General features: G+C 38.7%; 1 protein-coding gene and 6 non-coding genes across 8 annotated transcripts; 3 read left to right on the top strand and 4 right to left on the bottom strand.

Moving 5' to 3' along the window:
- The first annotated feature begins 1706 nt into the window (after positions 1 to 1706).
- On the top strand, positions 1707 to 11725 carry LOC128515100 (adenylate kinase 7-like). 2 transcript variants are annotated; one of them, XM_053489127.1, is made up of 19 exons: positions 1707 to 1871; positions 1950 to 2093; positions 4596 to 4704; positions 4806 to 4900; positions 5024 to 5134; positions 5225 to 5308; positions 5430 to 5518; positions 5659 to 5749; positions 5839 to 5916; positions 6008 to 6157; positions 7936 to 8064; positions 8176 to 8281; positions 8418 to 8546; positions 8632 to 8697; positions 8773 to 8970; positions 9093 to 9313; positions 9474 to 9632; positions 9748 to 9809; positions 10839 to 11725. In XM_053489127.1, the coding sequence occupies exons 1-18, from the start codon at positions 1785 to 1787 to the stop codon at positions 9778 to 9780; spliced, it is 2079 nt and encodes a 692-aa protein (XP_053345102.1). In that variant the 5' UTR covers positions 1707 to 1784; the 3' UTR covers positions 9781 to 9809; positions 10839 to 11725. The 2 variants fall into 2 exon arrangements, with proteins under 2 accessions (XP_053345102.1, XP_053345103.1); XM_053489128.1 differs by having other exon boundaries at positions 10412 to 11725.
- A 587-nt stretch (positions 11726 to 12312) lies between these two features.
- trnas-gcu (transfer RNA serine (anticodon GCU)) lies at positions 12313 to 12394 on the bottom strand. Its single transcript has one exon. It is a non-coding gene; the product is annotated as a tRNA-Ser (tRNA).
- Positions 12395 to 13610: 1216 nt separating this feature from the next.
- On the bottom strand, positions 13611 to 13692 carry trnas-gcu (transfer RNA serine (anticodon GCU)). Its single transcript has one exon. It is a non-coding gene; the product is annotated as a tRNA-Ser (tRNA).
- Positions 13693 to 14760: 1068 nt separating this feature from the next.
- Positions 14761 to 14842, bottom strand: trnas-gcu (transfer RNA serine (anticodon GCU)). Its single transcript has one exon. It is a non-coding gene; the product is annotated as a tRNA-Ser (tRNA).
- A 1019-nt stretch (positions 14843 to 15861) lies between these two features.
- trnas-gcu (transfer RNA serine (anticodon GCU)) lies at positions 15862 to 15943 on the bottom strand. The gene has a single exon. It is a non-coding gene; the product is annotated as a tRNA-Ser (tRNA).
- Positions 15944 to 18171: 2228 nt separating this feature from the next.
- trnas-gcu (transfer RNA serine (anticodon GCU)) lies at positions 18172 to 18253 on the top strand. The gene has a single exon. It is a non-coding gene; the product is annotated as a tRNA-Ser (tRNA).
- Positions 18254 to 18863: 610 nt separating this feature from the next.
- trnas-gcu (transfer RNA serine (anticodon GCU)) lies at positions 18864 to 18945 on the top strand. The gene has a single exon. It is a non-coding gene; the product is annotated as a tRNA-Ser (tRNA).
- Positions 18946 to 19309: the final 364 nt, after the last annotated feature.

Below are 19309 nucleotides of genomic sequence, written 5' to 3'. Positions count from 1 at the left end.
CATTTTCTGTCATTCCCCACTTAAGAGGGTGGGCGAATTTTTAAGCCCCACTTGTCAACAAAATGATAACGAAAATGGCCAAGTGTACTATTTATTGAAATATCAATTTCTAAACCGATAAGATCAAATAACACCAAGTTTAAAACAGATAAAATACACGTGCAATTGTTATGTGTCTTCCTACTTTGTTGGGTCTCGTGCTGTCTGCTGCCAGCGGTTTAAGACACAAAACACACACGGGTCTCTCTTCTGCCCCACCATCCCCACCATGAATCCAAGTGCAACATAGGCGTCATCATGTTTTCCTTTCGGCTGGGTTTTCGGTCGATTAGGCTGATGATGCTGAATCACCTGCTTTTTTGTGGTCCATGCAACAAATGTATCCATTGATGTTATTATGCTCACTACATACAGTACGTCACTGACCCGGTGGTGTTATGCTCTAAAATGCTCCCCCTGCCACGGATTGCCTCCCCTACATAATCTCTTTCAAATAATATATTAGAACATAAATTCATAGGTTTAGGGTTTACAAATTACAAATTATAACAAACGAATTTAATTATAAAATAAGCAATATAAAAAATGTATATATATGTATATACATAATGTAAATTATATATATTTTTTCATATACAACATGTGTATTTTTATATTGCTTATTTTATAATAAAATCGTTTCCTGTAATTTTTCACCACAAACAATATTTATTTAGTGTAATTTGTAATAAATAATTTATTTGTACATTGACAAACCCCTGCAAAATAAATGTGCCATAAAATAATCATTTTGGGGGATTTGTATTAATCGTCTCGACGAGTGTCACGTGCCTAGGGTTAATTATAATAGTAATAATATATTTGATATTAATAAACCTTTGAATGCATGTCCTAATATAATATTTGATAGAGATTATGTAGGGGGGCAAACCGTGGCAGGGGGGCACTTTAGTGCATAACACTTGTTTGTGTCCGCGGTAAAGTTAGTTTGATATTCGCATCTCCGAATTCAATAGCTGCGTAAATAAACCCGCGAATAAGATACTCACATATATTGCCTCTCTACATTGTCTTTAAGCTCCATCCGCTTTAAATTATACATGTTTAAAAGCATAAACACCATTATTCTCTACGGCGCAACGAATGATTTAGGGATCATCGCAAAATGCCGCACAGCAACAAAAAGCGTAGAACGATATTGATCTTCCCTTCTGTTCAGCGCCTGAAAGATCAAAAAGCAACTTTGTTGCCACACTGGAAACTAGAAATGCAGGACTAGTACTGCCTGATAAAATATATATTTTTAACAAAAATACAGAAACATCAGCATACACATAGGAATAAATGAAATTGCATATATAATACCGAATGTTTCCTTATATATTGTTCCTCTGCAATTAACATGCCGACGTTAAACCGTTATTGTTGCACTGTGGTTACACTTTTTCTCTGATGTTATTTTAATTTACTTGTATTAATGATCAATTTCTTTGCGTGTGATTGTTTAGTTTCGAGTGTCTGATCTTTATTGTCAATAAAGAAAAGCATGAATTAGAATATGTACTTTCCTATTATGTTCCACTAATTCCCTCCCGTTCATTGCGCCCCACCTGTCATATCTGTATTCCCCACTAGTGGGGCGCGCCCCACACTTTGAGAACCACTGGTGTAAGGGATTTAACGACTTCAGATGACGTCACAAACAACCGTCTTCGCTCGCGACGTTTGCTTTAGTTCCGCTTAGCAACCGGCGCGCGAGACAAGCTGGCTTAGCAACGCGAGCCATGGCGGAGCAGCAGAAAGAGTCGAAGCGGACCAGGCGGGTTTTTGTGAACAGTATCGACTCGTACTCGTCTAAACACATCGCTCAGGTAAGGCAGGGCTCCGTCTGGATGTCCTCTCAGTGATGTTGTTGAGCTGCTGATGTTCTTCGCCGTGTCCTCCCTCAGTATCTGTCCACCTGCGCTGCTGGAGGAGACTCCTCTGAAGAAGCGCGTGGAGCAGGAGAGAGCTTTCAGCTTGTAGGGACTGTGATCAGTGAGGAGAAGAAGAAGGGGAGGAGGAGGAGGAGCTGTGCTCTGGAGGAATACTCGGTGAGATCTCTCTCTGGAAATATGGAAACCTGTCATGGATGCACCTTCTTTACATATTTTCATGGTTATTGAAGTAACAGCAACATCCCCAAAAAGTTAAAGCACAGATGGGTCATTCTACAAAAATGTGCTGTCACTTAGTTTCGCTGATGCTAAAATCATTTAAATTAACATAAAAGACACATTCCTTATATATATGAAAATATACAGTAGTATGATCTTTCAATCATAAAAATCTATTTTCTTACTATAAGGTTCAATATTTAACCGAAAAGGCTAAGTTCAATGAAGGTCTTGTCACTATGACCATGTATATGGTGGGCTCATATACATTTCGTATTAAGGTATGTTCTTCATGAAATGAATCTGATTGACAATAACATCAATATCTTATAAAATAAGCACTAAAATAATGACATTTTAATAGATCATGATTAAAAATATGAAATATATTTTTTATATTATAAGTCATCCCAAACTATATCATTGGTGTTACTCTTACACAAAGAATGTAATCTTAAAATGAAGGTTGACAATTTGAAATTGTTCCTGCATCAGAGGTCACTAGATGAAGAGCACGGGACAAATGCATAAAGTAGCTTAGTTGTCTCTCTTTATTTGTTTGGAAATGTCATAATTTATTTAGCAATTTTATGCAAAGCTTAATTTAAGCTTTTTATGGAAATGTAATTTTATGCAAAGTCCATCATTGGTATTACGCTTTATAATTATAACTATCAAAAATTGGACATAAAAACTGATTACATCTAATAATTAACTAATTTTCACATAATTAAAAACCAATTGGTCTGGAAGCAATTGTGGAAATAGTTAGGATTTTTCTCTTAATTGTCATCAGTGTTACCATCATTGCTGTTACCAGAGACACCATTTATTAAATGTATGAAAAAATTATTAGGCTCTATTTTTTGTGGTTTGATAAAGTTAAAAAATAAGTTATTGCTATTAAAGTAAGAGTTCTAAATGTGAAAGGAGAAATACATTTCAGGAGATTGTATATGGGTGGTGTAGTGGTTAGCACTGTCACCTAGCACCTCCAGGGTCCAGGTTCGATTCCCGTCTCCCGTGCTTGGTGGGTTTCCTCTGGGTACGCCGGTTTTCTCCCCCAGTCCAAGGCTATTGACATTCCCAAATTGCCTGTAGTGTGTGTATGTGTGTGTGCCCTGCGATGGATTGGCACCCTGTCCAGGGTATACCCCACCTTGTGCCCTAAGCCTCCTGGGATTGACTACTGAAAAAAAGTTTAATAATGGTACAAAGATGTATAGTCAATACCAGCCCAGAGACAACGAACACTTCCAGCCTCCTTACACATAGTATGACTGCAGATCAATTCCTGATATCAAATGAGGATGGATTCCCTGTTGAGTTTGGTTCCTCTCAAGATTCCTTACTGTTGCCATCTCAGTTATAGTTTCTAGATAACACTGAGATATTTTAGAAAATAGACTGAAATAAAAAAGGAACTTAGAGTCACTAAATGTTTGTCGGGAGAAAAAGGAAAAAAAGCAGGAATTTTGATAAAATAAAAACCATGCTAACTGTTAAACATTATGCAAATGTTATATACAGTATCAGCAATATTCAGAGATGTGGTCAGTTAAAAAACCTGAGAAGAAAGGACAGAAAAGAAAGCCAGCCTGAGTATTTCTCAAAATTAGACCTGCTCTGCAAAGAAAAAGGAAATTCTTAAAACAAGTATTTTAAAAAAGGAGGTTCCTTCAATATCGAACAGGCCTTGGTCGACTGTTTGCTGTTGTTAGACTGCAGGTGGTTCAGCTCAGCTGATTGCACCACTATTTTTAAAGCCCACCTGTCCTCCATGTTGCCGTCCCAAGCCAGGCTGCGATATTTCCCATCAGAATGCTCTCTGTGGTGCAGGTGTTGAAGTTTCTAAGCACCTTGGCGGGCGGTGTAAAGTAGATCGACTGTCTAAGGTGGTAAGGACGATGACCCTGACTGGTCAAGGTGGTGTGAACACTGAGGTACTGGAAAATGTCCACTCTCTCCACTGGGGTTCTGTTGATGATGGTGTGGCTGAAGTAAAAAAATCTATCAACTCCTTTGTCCTACTGACATTGAGGAGGTTCTACTTCTGGCACCAGATCTCTCCAAATAGGCCTTCTTGTTATCACTGATCAAACCCACAACAACAGTGTCTTCTCAAACCTTATGATGGAGATAGAGTTGGAAGTGGCTGCTTTCTGGATATCACAGATCTGCTGGTTTCACCACATACTCAGAAGCACTCTGCTTACACATTTTTTCTTTTAGATGTATGACATTTGAGATAGGCCTTCATCCAGGGTGATGACATTCCTCACATTATACATCTGAAATTTGGGGGCCTTGTTCAAGGGTCCAGCAGTGGCAGCTTGATGGTGCTGCGGTTGGACACGTACATTACAGACTTGGTGATGCTAATCTTGTGCAGGAACGTCACATAACCATTGGTTCACCCTTCCAACCTTTTCATTTCAGGACTTGAAGCGAACTGAGCTGCTAAATCACCTGATGGATTGTGATGTTATTGTGTATAATATCTCAGAAGATGCTGAAGCTGTTGATGAAGCGACATGGTCTGTTTCAGGTGACGTATAATCTGTATTCACAGCGTTTATTCAAATAAGGAAGCTCTGTCACATGCTGTGTGAAATGTTGGCATGCTTTATTATTTGTTCTTTATCACAGCCCTCCACAGTGAAATGGAACACTTTACATCTCCCAAGATGTTCATTCTGGTGTCAACGTTGATGACCTGGGCGAAGACTAAACCGGCTGATCCTGTAAGTGCTGTCCGGAACAAATCCACATTATTTTTCAAACAGTAACAGTCACTTCTTACTTTCTTTTATTACAAGTAGCAATTACAATTTGCTTTTGACATCCTTTCTACCTTAACTTTTTAGGATAATCCTGAAATTCCGCTGAAGGAAGAAGACTACACAAGGAGGAAACCACATCCAAACTTCATAGAACACGCTAATGTAGAGAAGCTCGTCCTGAAGTTGGGGAAAACGGTTAGAAATGAATCGGATTCATAAAACAGTTTATTGAATATGAGTTTATGCTATATGATAAATGTTGTTTTAAATGATGTTCTCCTGTAGGACAAGACTAAGCTGCGCACGTATGTTATCGGAGCCGGGATGCAGTATGGCATGGAAGAAGGCATCTTGCACTTCTTTTTTAAGGTAGTGAGATGTTTAGCTACATTGTGATGTTTGGCATATGATTATAGCTTATAGATTACTAGGAGAAAAGTGTTTACTTTTTTCACTCATCTGTTCCTTTAATGATACTGGTTTATCCTAGGCATGTTGGCTTGGGGAGTTAAGCATCATCCCTGTACCGGAGCCAAGCACTAATGTCATTCCTACCATCCATATTAATGATCTGGCTGGGTAAGTGGAATAAACATGGTTAAAAATGATTAAAAACATAATTGCATTATACACAAGTCAATGAAAGACAATGTTTTAAACATTCCGATCATGTAACACGATCCTGGCTTCGGTGTTGATTATGTAATCCGTGTCTCCAGCATAGTGCAAAACCTCATCAATCACAAACCTAAACTGCACTACTTAATCGCTGTGGACGACTCTCATCATTCTTTGGAAGAAATTGTAAAGGTAAAAGCTCTGTACAATCTCTGCCTTCTTAATCCACAAGCTAGCTTTAATTACGATTGAATCGGTCACTGCTGCTCTCCATCCACCAGGCCATTGCTTCTGTTCTGGGTCCTGAAGAGGTTCAGAAAGTCCCTAATGACAGTGTGGACCTCACACAGGAGCTTACGGTATAACTTTATGTAACAAGATTCACATAAGCGTGGATTTGTCCTACCTGAACTGACCCTTTTGTATTTTCATTGCTTTTATTTCTCTAAGAGGGCTGAGCTAGCTCATCTAAGTATAAACCTCCTCATTGAGACGACTTTGGTGAAGAGGAAGCTCAACGTGAATTGGGTGTGTGAATCTGGACTTGTTAACAACATCGACCGTGTGGTGGAGGAGTACAGACAAACCAGGTGTCTTTTAGTGAGTGTCTAACTGTGTCTATACTGGGAATATAGACAGTGGAAAGGCAAAGTCTACACACCACTGTAAAAATGTCAGGTTTTCGTGATGATGTTACATTAGACATTAGACCGGGATAAATGATTTTAGAACTTTTTCCAACTTTAATGTGACCTGAAATAATGTGGTTGCATAAATAATACTTTGTTGAAGCACATTCTTTTGGGTTAGGGGTCTATCTGCATGACACACCTTGACCTGCCCACTCTTCTTTGCAAAAACGCTCTGTCTGATTGCGAGGGTGTCTCCTGTGCACAGCCCTATTCAGATCGCCAGGAGGATTTTCAATCAGATTCAGGTCTACGCCCTGCTTGTGCCATTCCAAAATTTAGATTTTCTTCTGGTAAAGCCTTTTTTTTTTGTTAAACCGGGCGTATGCTTTGGGTCATTGTCATACTGAAAGATAAAGTTCCTCTTCATCTTCAGCTTTCTAGCAGAGAGCTGAAGGTTTTGTGCCAACATTGACTGGTATTTGGAACTATTCATAATTCCCTCTACCTTGACTAAGGCCCCAGTTCCAGTAGAAGAAAAACAGCTCCAAAACCCGATGCTGCCACCACCATGCTTCACTGTGGATATGGTTTCTAGTTGGTGATGTCTATTGTTGTTTTTACACCAAACATACCTTTTGGAATTATGGCCAAAAACTTCAACCTTGGTTTCATCAGACTATAACGGATCTTCTTACATGCTTTTGGGAGACAAATGCAAATGTGTTTTGCGAACTTGGATGTTTTTATTCACCGTACCCCATAGCCCAGACATAGGAAGTTTGTCACATGTAGGGAGTTTGATGTCACATGTACTACACAGCCAGTACTTGCCAGAAATGTTGCTGTAGGCCTCTTGGCAGCCTCCCTAACCAAATTTCTTCTTGTTTTTTCATCAATTTGGGAGGGATGTCCAGTTCTTGGTTCTTTTGTCAGTGTTGCACTATATCTTCTCCACTTGATGATGACTATCTTCACTGTGTTTCATGGTACATCCAATGTCTGGGAAATTGTTTTGTAGTTGTCTTCTGACTGAGATCTCTCAGATGCTTTGAAAGCTCCCTGCAGCTCATGGTTTTTGCTGTAAGATTTCCTGAAGAAAACGTCAGGAAAAGTCTACTAGAAGAGCCAAACCTTATTTGGGGTTCATCAGAGGCGCTTTTAAATGATGTAGATCATGGAACAAAAATTTTATATCACTAAGTAAATACTAAATGCAGTTTTTAAATGATGGGAAAAAAGCTGTTTGGCCCTGTTTGGCCCTATGTGAAAAAGTAATTGCCCCCTAACCCTAATAACTGGTTGTGCCACCCTTAGCTGCAACAACAGCAATCAACTTTTTGCGATGACTGGTAATGAGGCAATGAGGCCAACCTCTTCTTTGTAGAACTGTTTAATTCAGCCACACTGAAGGGTTTTTAGTTTTCGAGCATGAACGACCTGTTCGAATGATGGCAGGTGTGTACCGACTCCTATTTAACAAGTAATGAGTTTGAATGTGATTGTTTTATTCTGAACACAGCCACATCCCCAGGGTGTGCAAACTTATGCAACCAAATTATTTTTACCCCCATAGTTTGTTTTTCAATTGAGCGTAGAGGTTATAGGTCACATCTGAAATAATTTATCTTGGTCACATTATACTGTACATCACAAAAAACCTGTTTTAACAGCGATATATGTGTGTGTGTATATATATACAGTATGGTCTAGATGTCTAGATCACCTGATTAACTCCCTCTCCTCCAGCCGATCAGGATTTGTCTCCTTGGCCCACCGGCCGTCGGGAAAAGTTCAGTCGCAGCGAGACTGTGTAACCATTACAAACTCCACTATGTTGGTATCAAAGAAACAGTTGGAGAGAAAATCAAACATTTGGTGAGTGAAGCTCTTTGTCATTACAACCAGTGTTTATGCCTTAAAATGTTTATTTCAGTTATCATATCTAATGTTAAATGGTCACGTTATACGTGTGTGCTGTTCATATAGAAAAAAATGCTTAAACAGAGTGAAGAGAGACATGACTCCGAGGAAACTTTACAGGCGACGCAGAAACACATCAACATTCTGAAGGACGTTCTTACCCAGAATCAAGGTCGGGTTTTTTTTTTTTTATGTTTTTCATTAATACAGGATTTGACCTGATTTAAATCCAAAGAAACAGAATGCTCTGTGATTCTGGAAGGATCGCTTCAATATGTGTGTGTGTGTGTGTGTGTGTTTGTGTGTAGGTCAGTTTGAAGACCAGAATGTTTTGCACATCATCAGAGAAAAGCTTCACTCAAAGTCTTGTAGAAATCAGGGGTTTGTTTTGGACGGCTACCCCTGTACACACGAGCAAGCCAACCGACTTTTCAGCGGTGAGGCACTGAAAAGACCGAGGCAGCGACATTTCATTTATTCAAAGGTCCAGATTTTCATTTAGCGTTTTTTAACATGTCGCAGATGAGGAGAAGGAACAGGGGAACACCAGATCGCATTTACTGCCACATGATGAAAAGATAATACCAGGTAGATTTTTAAAGCATCTTACTTCTTAATATCTTAAAGGGAAGATTGCCAACTTTGCCATTTTCTCCTCCATAGAGTTTGTCTTTTCACTCGACGCCTCTGACGAGTTTCTAAAAGAGCGAGCCCGGAACCTCCCGCAGTCCGTAGCAGAGGAGATGCGCTACACCCAGGACGAGTTTCTGCAGCGACTGGTCTTGTTCAGGGAGGCAAACTCGGAGGAAGCGACAGTGCTCGACTATTTCGATGAGCTGGAGGTCCATCCTGAACACATCGGTAAGGACGTTATATATAAGAGGATATTATCAGAGTAACATACTGTATATACAGAACATTCGTAACCAAATCAGGACAATCCTACGTCCTGCCGAGACTGACAATAAGTGTTAAATCCTCAGTCATCAATAGTGTGAATGATGCTGAAAACGAAGCTGTGATTAAGACAATAATCGAGGTGGTGGGAGGGGCGAGGAACTACGGCCCCACACCCGAGGAACAGGAGGAACTGGACAGGAAAGAAGCTGCCGAGTTGCGACGGCGCCTCACGCTGGAAGCAGCCGAGCGTGCACTCAGAGAGGCAGAGGAGGAGACCAGGATGACTGCTCTGCTGGAGGAATGGGTAATTCCCATAGTGGTAGTAATGGCATATCAAAAGGAAATGTCAGTTTCACGCAGATACAGTTAGTGACATCATACGTGAATATTTAGATACAGAACAAAACAGAGCTTAACATCTGTTCATGATGTCCACGCAGGCTGAAGGTTTTGTGTCTTTTTAGGACAGGAACAAGATGACGGTGAAAAAGCAGGAGGATGAGTTACTGGAGGCACGCGCACTGCCGCTGAGACACTACCTGATGAAACACGTTATGCCGACTCTCAGAGACGGGCTTGTGGCGTGTTGCCAGGTGAAGCCTGAGGATCCTGTCGATTTCCTGGTAGGTCTGGACTTCTCTTTCTTCCTTATTTATATGTTTATTGAAGGTACCATCATTTATTAGTAGTCACACATACTTGTGTGTGTGTGTGTGTGTGTGTGTGTGTGTGTTTCAGTCTGAATATCTTCTAAGAAACAACACTGACTAGTCTGCCTTGGCTGTGAGAAGTATAACTGGGTAGGCTTAATCATTATTATTATTATTATTATTATTATTAATGGCCTCTCATATAAAGTCAGGTATTACATTATTTGGCAAAAATCAGTTGACCAATCAACTTAACAACCCTAACATTTGAGAAAACCAATCAACCTAACCCCCATGTCTTTGGACTGTGGGAGGAAACCGGAGTACCCGGAGGAAACCCACCAAGCACAGGAAGAACATGCAAACTCCATGCACACAGAGACGGGAATCGAACCCGGACCCTCCTGATCATTAAACAGAATTTTAAATGTTTTAGTCCTAAAATTTGTTTTAAAGCACCTCATTGAACTTCATCTAAGCTGGTTACTCCAGCTGGGATTTTCCACGGCCATCCTTGATCTCGCACTGGCTATATCTCAGGAATCAACATGATACAGTAATAAACTTGGTATCAAAATATGCATAACTCAAAAAACCCACAAAGCAACTTAATACCTGATTTTGATGTGATGGATCACATTTATTTTATGACAGTGGTAGAAATCACAACCCAACATTATTAAAGTTATTTATAATGGTTCTGTCTTGAATTAAATGGGTTCAATTTTATATATTTATATTTATCCATACAGTGGTGTGAAGTAGAATACAGTAAAATGGTGTAAACCAGTTACATTATGGACCAACAGTAACTCAGCTGGCAGTATGGATCAATGTGACGCAAATAACACGTCCAAATAGACAGCAGGATACAAAATAACAGCCAACTGTTGTTTTTACTCTTTCCATTGCTCCCGACAAGGGGTCGCCACAGTGGACCATCAACCCACACAACAACATATATGGCACAGCCATATGCCCTTCTGACGTAATCCTTCCATTTTTATCCATGCAGTGGCTTGGTAGTGTGGGGTGTGGCGGCAGCCCATCGATGGCAGGGCTCCAACCCTGTTTTTTGTACTACACGTCATATATAAGAAACTTGAATATAAAAACAAATTGTAACAGTTAGACATTCTGAAAAAACGCAGTTCCTTGATTACTTGCACTTGTTTTCAGGCCAGTCTTGCCAGCAGAGATATATCGGATGGGTTGCGGTACTACTGCATCACGTGAAAGCGACCAGTACGGCGTCTACGAACATGCCGTTGTGGATTGTATTACCGGGTTGTTTTTGTTGGTGGTCCTTTGGCGGCAACAGCAGACCATCTGCAGTAAAATTAGATAGATGTTTAAAGAAATTATCCATTCTGTCTTTCAGGAAGTAAGTACGAATGAGTAAAACGAGTGTTTAACTTATAGTACTTATTTTGGAGTATACACTGCACAGCCAAAATAAAGTCACTGCCTGGATTTAACAAAGCAAACTGGCCTTCCATTGGATCGTTCCTGCAGTGATTAATACATCACCTGATTGATCATGCAGCTGCAGATGCACCACTCAAGTCACAGGCATCACATACATCACAGTGATCTTACATTACTCTGTGTCCTCTTGAAGTGGACTGGGGGAGTTGTTTCCCAAAGCATTTCTTCGAAGTTATAAAGCCAGCAGACCAAGAGTGGATTTTACAGCATCTGTATGGAAGTATCAGGCAGTTAAGGCATGAGTGGCCGCAGAACTGGTTTCATCCCATGTAAACCCACAGTATCCCCTCCTAATCCACATCTACTTCAGACGGCACATGCGTCTGTGGGCTCCAGCCGGAGGAATTCCTGTACACACAGTGCAGTATAAAGATGCTGTAGCCCGTGTCCTGGATACGTTTGTGCGTGGTGGCTCTTGAAGCACTGACTCCAGCTGCAGTCCACTCCTTGTGAATCTAATTAGCTGATTAGAGTGTGACGCCATGAGTCTACAGTATTTAACTTTTTCGCAATATTCTAATTTTCTGAGATACTGAATTTTTGGTTTTTGTTAGCTGTAAGTCATAATTATAATAAATAAATAAACATGTGAAATATATTAGTCTGTGTGCAATAAATCTATATAATAAATTAATTACTGAAATAAATCAACTTTTTGATGATATTCTAATTTATTGAGATGCAACTATAAACTACATTACATCCGGATACCGAGCTGCACTCAGTGTTTAAAATCACTGCAATATCACTGCATAGACTATAATGGGCTTTGTACATCTCCGTGATCTTTGCTCAGCTTGGCATATTTAGTTATGCATTTATTTGTTAGTATAAAATTTTCTTGATAAAGTTCTATCAAGTTTATCGTGTCTGTTGGTATAAGGTCTTTTCATAATTTTATTACTCACAAATAAATGCGTAAAATAAATTAGTGTGTTTATTCATTTGTTATTACATACATGACAATCAAATCATACACTGTACATTCAAAAGGTCTGACTGCACCTAGATCTTCACGAGGCGCTGTATGACCCAGGACTGTTTACAATAACTCTTAACCCATTTTATTTTAACACTGAAGGCAGCAGTAAGCTGGGTTCTGCTCCGTCCTCTGGTATGATGTAGTACAGTCAGGAGTGCTAATGTAATTTCAAAACATACCTACCGACGAGGATGGGATTCGAACCCACGCGTGCAGAGCACAATGGATTAGCAGTCCATCGCCTTAACCACTCGGCCACCTCGTCCTCTAGGCCTGGGAGTCATCTACTGGCCAGACATTGGTACTGTAAGACAGTGAGACATGTATGAGACCTGTAAGACAGAGTTGAGATGTGCTGTAGGTGTGACAGAAGAGTTCAAGGTGGAGGTGGGTCTGCATCAAGGATCGGCTCTGAGCCCCTTCTTGTTTACTGTGGAGATGGACATGATGACAGATGAGGTTAGACAGAAGTCTCCATGGACTATGATGTTTGCAGATGACATTGTGGTTTATAGTGAGAGCAGGGAACAGGTGGAGGAAAATCTAAAGAGGTGGAGGTATGCTCTGGAAAGCAGAGGAATGAAGGTTATCAAGACAGAATACATGTGTGTGAATGAAAAGGACCCGAGTGGAAACGGTGAGGCTACAGGGAGCAGAGGTAAAGAGGGTACAGGACTTTAAATACTTAGGATCAACAGTCCAGAGCAAAGGAGAGTGTGGAAAGGAGGTGAAGAGGCGGGTACAGGCAGGTTGGAAGGGGTGGAGAAAAGTGTTATGTCATAAAAGAATTGGAGGTAGCAGAGCTGAAGATGTTGAGGTTCTCTTTGGGAGTGACAAGGATGGATAGAATGAAGAATGAGTCCATCAGAGGGACAACGCATGTTAGATGTTTTGGAGATAAAGTCAGAGAGGGCAGATTGAGGTGGTTTGGGCATGTTCAGAGGAGAGATGGTGAATATATCGGTAGAAGGATGCTGAGGTTGGAACTGCCAGGCCGGAGGTCTAGAGGAAGACCAAAGAGGGGATTTATGGATGCAGTGAGAGAGGACATGAAGGTAGTTGGTGTAAGAGGAGAGGATGCAGAGGATAGGGTTAGATGGAGGCAGATGATTCGCTGTGGCGAACAGCCGAAAGACAAAGAAGACACTTAATACAAGTGTCATAAAACAAGTAATAAGTCATAAAAATAATTTGTCATGTACATAAGGCTCAGAGTTTAATCAAATCAGCAGGCCTTAATTCACTCATTAGAACTTGTGTATTTATGAAATGATTTGTAAAATAATATAAGACCTTATATTACTTTTTTCATGTCTGTTGATGTACGTTATTTTTATTTTATTATATTTTTTTGAAATATATAAGTATTAATTACATATTATTTATTTCTGTAGCTAATTCTATTTCCGTCCAAAATTGTCGGTTATCTAATCTTGACGTCTTTTTAATAAATAAAAAAATAAAAAAAAACACTTTACTACCGACGAGGATGGGATTCGAACCCACGCGTGCAGAGCACAATGGATTAGCAGTCCATCGCCTTAACCACTCGGCCACCTCGTCCTCCTGCAGCACGGCGCCATCTACTGGCCAGACGTTTCCACATCAGCGAAGACCTCCTCCCAGACTTCCTCCATACAAATCCTTTACACTGAAGTGGTGTGACCTGAATCAGATACAAATACTTTAACATTTTAATATGTTTCAGTCTAATACTGTATGTGGCATGTTTTTTAAAATCACTACAAACTAGTGTTAATTTTTTAAAGTTTTAGTTTTAGTCCTAGTCTATTTTTGTTTAGTCATGTTTTAGTCAATTAAAAGTCTGAACATTTAAGTCTAGTTTTAGTCAGAGTATATTTACTTTTTTAAAGGGTTTTCACAAAATAATTATATTAACATTTAAAATGTTTCTTTTCATCTGATGTTTTCAGCTAATTATATTTATTTTTAACAACTGCTGCTTGTAATTTTTTTTTTTTAACTACAAAACAATAGGAGCAGTATGGACAATACAGTATTTTAAACTTTTATATACAGTGGAACCTCATATTGCGAGTAAGATTTTAAATAAATTTTGAAAATGAATAAGTCTTATAAGGTTTACGAGTATCATGTATCAATGGTTTTCCTCTTTCTTGCGCTGCGGAATTGTGGGTAATCAACATCCGCGCACGCGTGTACCGTTTACTATAACGCTGTGACCCCGTGTGTGCGTGTAAAACTTTTTTTATTTTATATTTGTAAGCGTGTGTACTGTTTATTATAACACGTGTGTGTGCACGTGTAAAGCAAAAGAAAGTCTCATTAGAGAGGTTAAAGATCCATTTTCTCCCTAACATAATTACCACAGAGAGGCTGTAAAACTGGGTTATTTTTATGGTGTGCCTTGATGCGTCTTTTCAGGTTTGTGGTATTTTCCCCAGCAGTTGTGCGCCCACGCGGTTGGTTTCACCTCCAATATTAATACACATGAGCTTTTTTTCTCTACTTCAATATGAAGAAATTGGGCCACACACTGACTTCTCATACAGTAATCTGAGTGCATCTCTGTACTCTGGTGTAATGTTTCACACACAAGATTGCTGCTCGCAAAGCGGGAAAGTTTATGTTATTTCAAAACATGCATGTCGACGAGGATGGGATTCGAACCCACGCGTGCAGAGCACAATGGATTAGCAGTCCATCGCCTTAACCACTCGGCCACCTCGTCCTCATGAGAAAGCCAAATTATGAATAAAAAATAATTATCAAATAGAATATGACAATTTATTGTCAGCTTAGACTGTGTTATTTTAAAGCGGCCACCTGGTCCCTTTTGTGCAGGTGTGACATCTACTGGTCATACATTGCTACTATAACTCTATACATATAATAAACCTGTGAAGTTGACGTGTCTGTGCATTGAAGATATTTGCGAAAATATAATTTTTTTTGGGGGGACGTAAGATAAGTATAAGAACACATCAAGATGGTCTTTGGAATTTTTGGCTGTTTGTGCGTATATCAAGTAAAAAGTGCTGAACGAATTTTAATGCCGCAGTGCCAGCTAGTGGCCATGGAGAGTAGCCACCTATTGGTCAGACATTGCCAAATCAGCAGCGTATTACTACATATCGACGGACATGTAAAACTGAATTTCGAGAGGAATGAAAGAAAACAGTGTTCAGCAAAGACATGTACATAATAATAATAATAATAATAATAATAAGCCTTAAAATGATCAGTGCATTCTCACCTTCCGTTACTCTGACAACAGAGAGAGGGAAAGTCAGAAGTTGTGTGAAGCAGCTTATAACTGCCATTTTTGTGATGGGATGGCCCTCAGAACAGCAAGGGCCAAACTTTCTCGGGCCATCAGAGAGGCAAAGCGCGCACACGCCCAGAGAATCCACAATCACTCCACAGTCCTGTTTATGCTAGCCAGTTAACTAGGCCTCTTGGTTAGCTAGTTTAGTGTCTCTGTTAATTTATGTTGTAAATTTATGTTGCATGTAGCACCTTGGTCCTGGAGGAACGTTGTTTCGTTTCACTGTGTACTAACTGTATATGGTTGTAATGACAATAAAGCCTACTTGAGCTTGAACTAAACACACACACGGTAGAACACAAGGGCTTAGAAGTCCATTACCTTAGCAGTACTCTGATGTAGTAGTACACACAAGTTTGTAAAGTAGGCACAATCTCATCATGAAAGTCAGGAGTGCTAATGTAATTTCAAAACATGCATGTCGACGAGGATGGGATTCGAACCCACGCGTGCAGAGCACAATGGATTAGCAGTCCATCGCCTTAACCACTCGGCCACCTCGTCCTCTCTAAGAGCACCGCCACTTCAGCACTGTATTACCAGTGTAATGAAAATTAAGTAAGAAATAAATAAATGAGACAATAGTTTATTTAATGATCCTAGGAGGCTCTGACTCTACTGATATTACATTACAGTTTACATTGACTGTTTATCTTTATTTATAGCTGATAAATATAGTCAATGTCTTTAACCAGGAAGAAGTTTGGGGAAAAAATTATACCTAACATGGGGATGGTGCAAATTCAAATAAATTCAAATTCAAAATTTTTTGGTCACATACACAGTCATACACAGTACAATATGCAGTGAAATGCTTATACGACTGCCAGTGACCTTAAAAAAAAAAAAATAGTAAAAGCTTATACATAAGAAATAATAGGAATGAAAGAAAAATTAAAAAAATAAAATTAACTAGTAAAATATACTGTACAAAGTAAAATATACTGTAATAAGAAAAATAGGTTAGAAAAATAAAATTAACTAGTGCAATGAAATTGGGAGAAAATGCTATATACTCAAAGGAGAACAATAATTAATGAATTAATGAATTAATTTGTAGCCCTGGGTCATATAGCGCTTGACATGTAAAGATCTAGGTGCAGTCAAAACTTGTGAATGTATTGTATACAATCTCCTGTATATTCCAATCTATATAATGTAAACTATATTCATCTCACTTATTATTATTATTATTATTGTTATTACTTGTGATATGCTTTTTTAAATATGTTTCTTATATATTTTATTTTATTTTTTTGTTCTTAGCATTACACTAGGACCTTCTGCTCAGTTCTCATATGTGGCGCTATACGACCCAGGACTGCAAATAAATAAATGCAAATGAATTAATAAATAAGAGTCAGCACAGAAAGCAGGAGTTTCACACTGACTTCTCACATAAGAATCAGAGTGCACAAGTTTAACCAGTCACAAAGCAGGGAATTAAATCAGGAAAGTCTGATGTAATTTAAAAAGATGCTACCCAACCAGGTTGGGATTCGAGCCCAGGCGTGCGGAGCACAATGCATTGATAATTGGCAAAACAAGTGGAATACTGTAATAGACTTTAGATTTTCAAGAGACACTTTTGAACACTAAATCATGCCCCCCGCTTATCAGGACAAGGCGATACAATTTAATGATGACATATTTGTAATTATTTTCTGATTCTGCTGAAAGATTCACTGAATTAAGGGTGTGTAGGATGTGATGAGTTCTGATCTGCATGAAGAGAGATTTTTATTAATTCATTGTTATTATACTGGTATTAATAAGGATTATTATTTGGGAAGAAGTGGCTTGGTGGTTAATCGTGGACCAGGAGGTCCTTGGTTTGAACCCTGACGCTGCACAGCACGAAGGATTATTAGGAAATTGCCTAAACCACTTGTTATGATAGTCACAACTTACTGCAGTCTTCTGTATTCGGTGTCGCTTCAGGGCTAAGCTTTTGTTTGCCACATATTAGACAAAAACATGCTAAAATGTTAGAGTATTTGTACCTAATTCAGTTAACCCTGCTCCAGTCCAAAATATTTGTATTAAGCAAGTCTATACTAGAATACTAAAATGTTAAAGCATCTATGATTGAGTTAACTTTTTCATTCATTTCTTTACTTCATTAATACACTATTGATGTGAAAAAGCAAGGAATTAACTAACAAATAGTTTTTATCTCTTGGTTGATCTCTTGTAGATTGTGTGTGAGTGTGTGCGTGTGTGTTTGGACACTGTCCTCATCTGAAATGGAGTTTCAAAACCACCTTTAAAAAATATTAGATGCTACATTACTTTTCATTATATTCAGAAAACCAGACTGTACTGAGCTACAATCAGATTGCTGTGGATCTCTGAGAAATCACTTTAAACTGGTTTTTGATGTTGTTTCTGAACACTTTTGTCTTTTACTCCTCTCGAAATTCAGTTTCTCGTGTCTTTTCGTATAAGTTTTTTTAGAAGTTCTTTTTTTTTAGAAGTTCTTTTTTTTTTTTTTAGAAGTTTTTTTTTTTTTTAGAAGTTCTTTTCAGTCCACAATTGCAGCAACGCCACCGCAGCGCCATCTACTGGCTGTGAGCTAAAAGTGCCAGATTTATACTCCGTGTTTTCGGAACGAATCAGTTTACGTTTGTGGAAAGTCGTGTCGTGCAGACTCAGCCTTAAAACGATCAGAAAGTTGGAAATTGTATGAGGCGGCTTTAAAAGATCTTTTTCAACCAGAACCGATCCGTGGGGACGAGGTGGCCGAGTGGTTAAGGCGATGGACTGCTAATCCATTGTGCTCTGCACGCGTGGGTTCGAATCCCATCCTCGTCGGTCGGCACGTTTTGAAATTGCATAAGCTGTAATTAGTTCCAAGCTGCACTGGATGAGAAGTTCAGTGTAAAACTATCGACAATGGGGTTTGTACATCTCCTCTAATCCATCCTCAGGCTTTCAAATAATTTAATTTGTATGCATTGAATTTATGAAATGATAAAAGCAGGCATTTGTAAAACATTCCTGGATTGGATTTCAAAAAATCATTGGTTAGGATTTACAGTGTAACAATTTAATGATACAATTTAACAATTTAAACATGTAAAAGTCTTTTACAGCTAAAGATTTCCATGATTTCCATATTTCTCTATATTTCTAATTTGTAAAATTCTCTTCTTTTTTTTCTTAATGAAATTTTATTTTTAAAGTTGTAGGTCATCATCAGTCGTATAAGCATTTTACTTAATATCATACTGTATACTGTGGATGTGTCTGTGATGAATAAAATTTAAATTTGGATTTATCTTTTTCCTGATCCTGCTGAGATATGGATTGATTAGAGCTGTGTAAGACGTAATAAATTCTCATCTTTGTATAAAAAAGATTTTTTAAAAACAGTAGTATTATTTTCATGGCAATGTAACCAGTAGGTAACCCACTGATTTATGACGAGGTGGCCGAGTGGTTAAGGCGATGGACTGCTAATCCATTGTGCTCTGCACGCGTGGGTTCGAATCCCATCCTCGTCGTGAAGGGTTTTAAACACCATCGTGAAGAAAATAAAGGGATTGAATCTGTTCCGGCTAACACTGCCTCTGTGTTTGCGCCACAAAGCAGGGGTAATAATCTACGGTATGACCTCAGTCTTGCACTGCTGATTTACCTACAGTATATTCGCACATATTCATTTAATTGTTTTTATATATTCAGATATACAGAGTTTGCCAAAAATATACATACTTAAGTAAAAAAATTATGTATATTATATTAACATAATATTAATAATATATATCAATATATAATGTTTCGCAATAGATTTTGTATTAAAATATTTATTCAAGTTGTTCTTTTCCTGAAGTGTGCATCATGTATTATTATCTCACATTATGACAT

This window comes from Clarias gariepinus, chromosome 27 (assembly GCF_024256425.1).
Source record: "Clarias gariepinus isolate MV-2021 ecotype Netherlands chromosome 27, CGAR_prim_01v2, whole genome shotgun sequence".
NCBI classification, from domain to species: domain Eukaryota; kingdom Metazoa; phylum Chordata; class Actinopteri; order Siluriformes; family Clariidae; genus Clarias; species Clarias gariepinus.
Note: the sequence above shows the minus strand (reverse complement) of the source record. Positions and strands in the feature narration are given on the sequence as shown.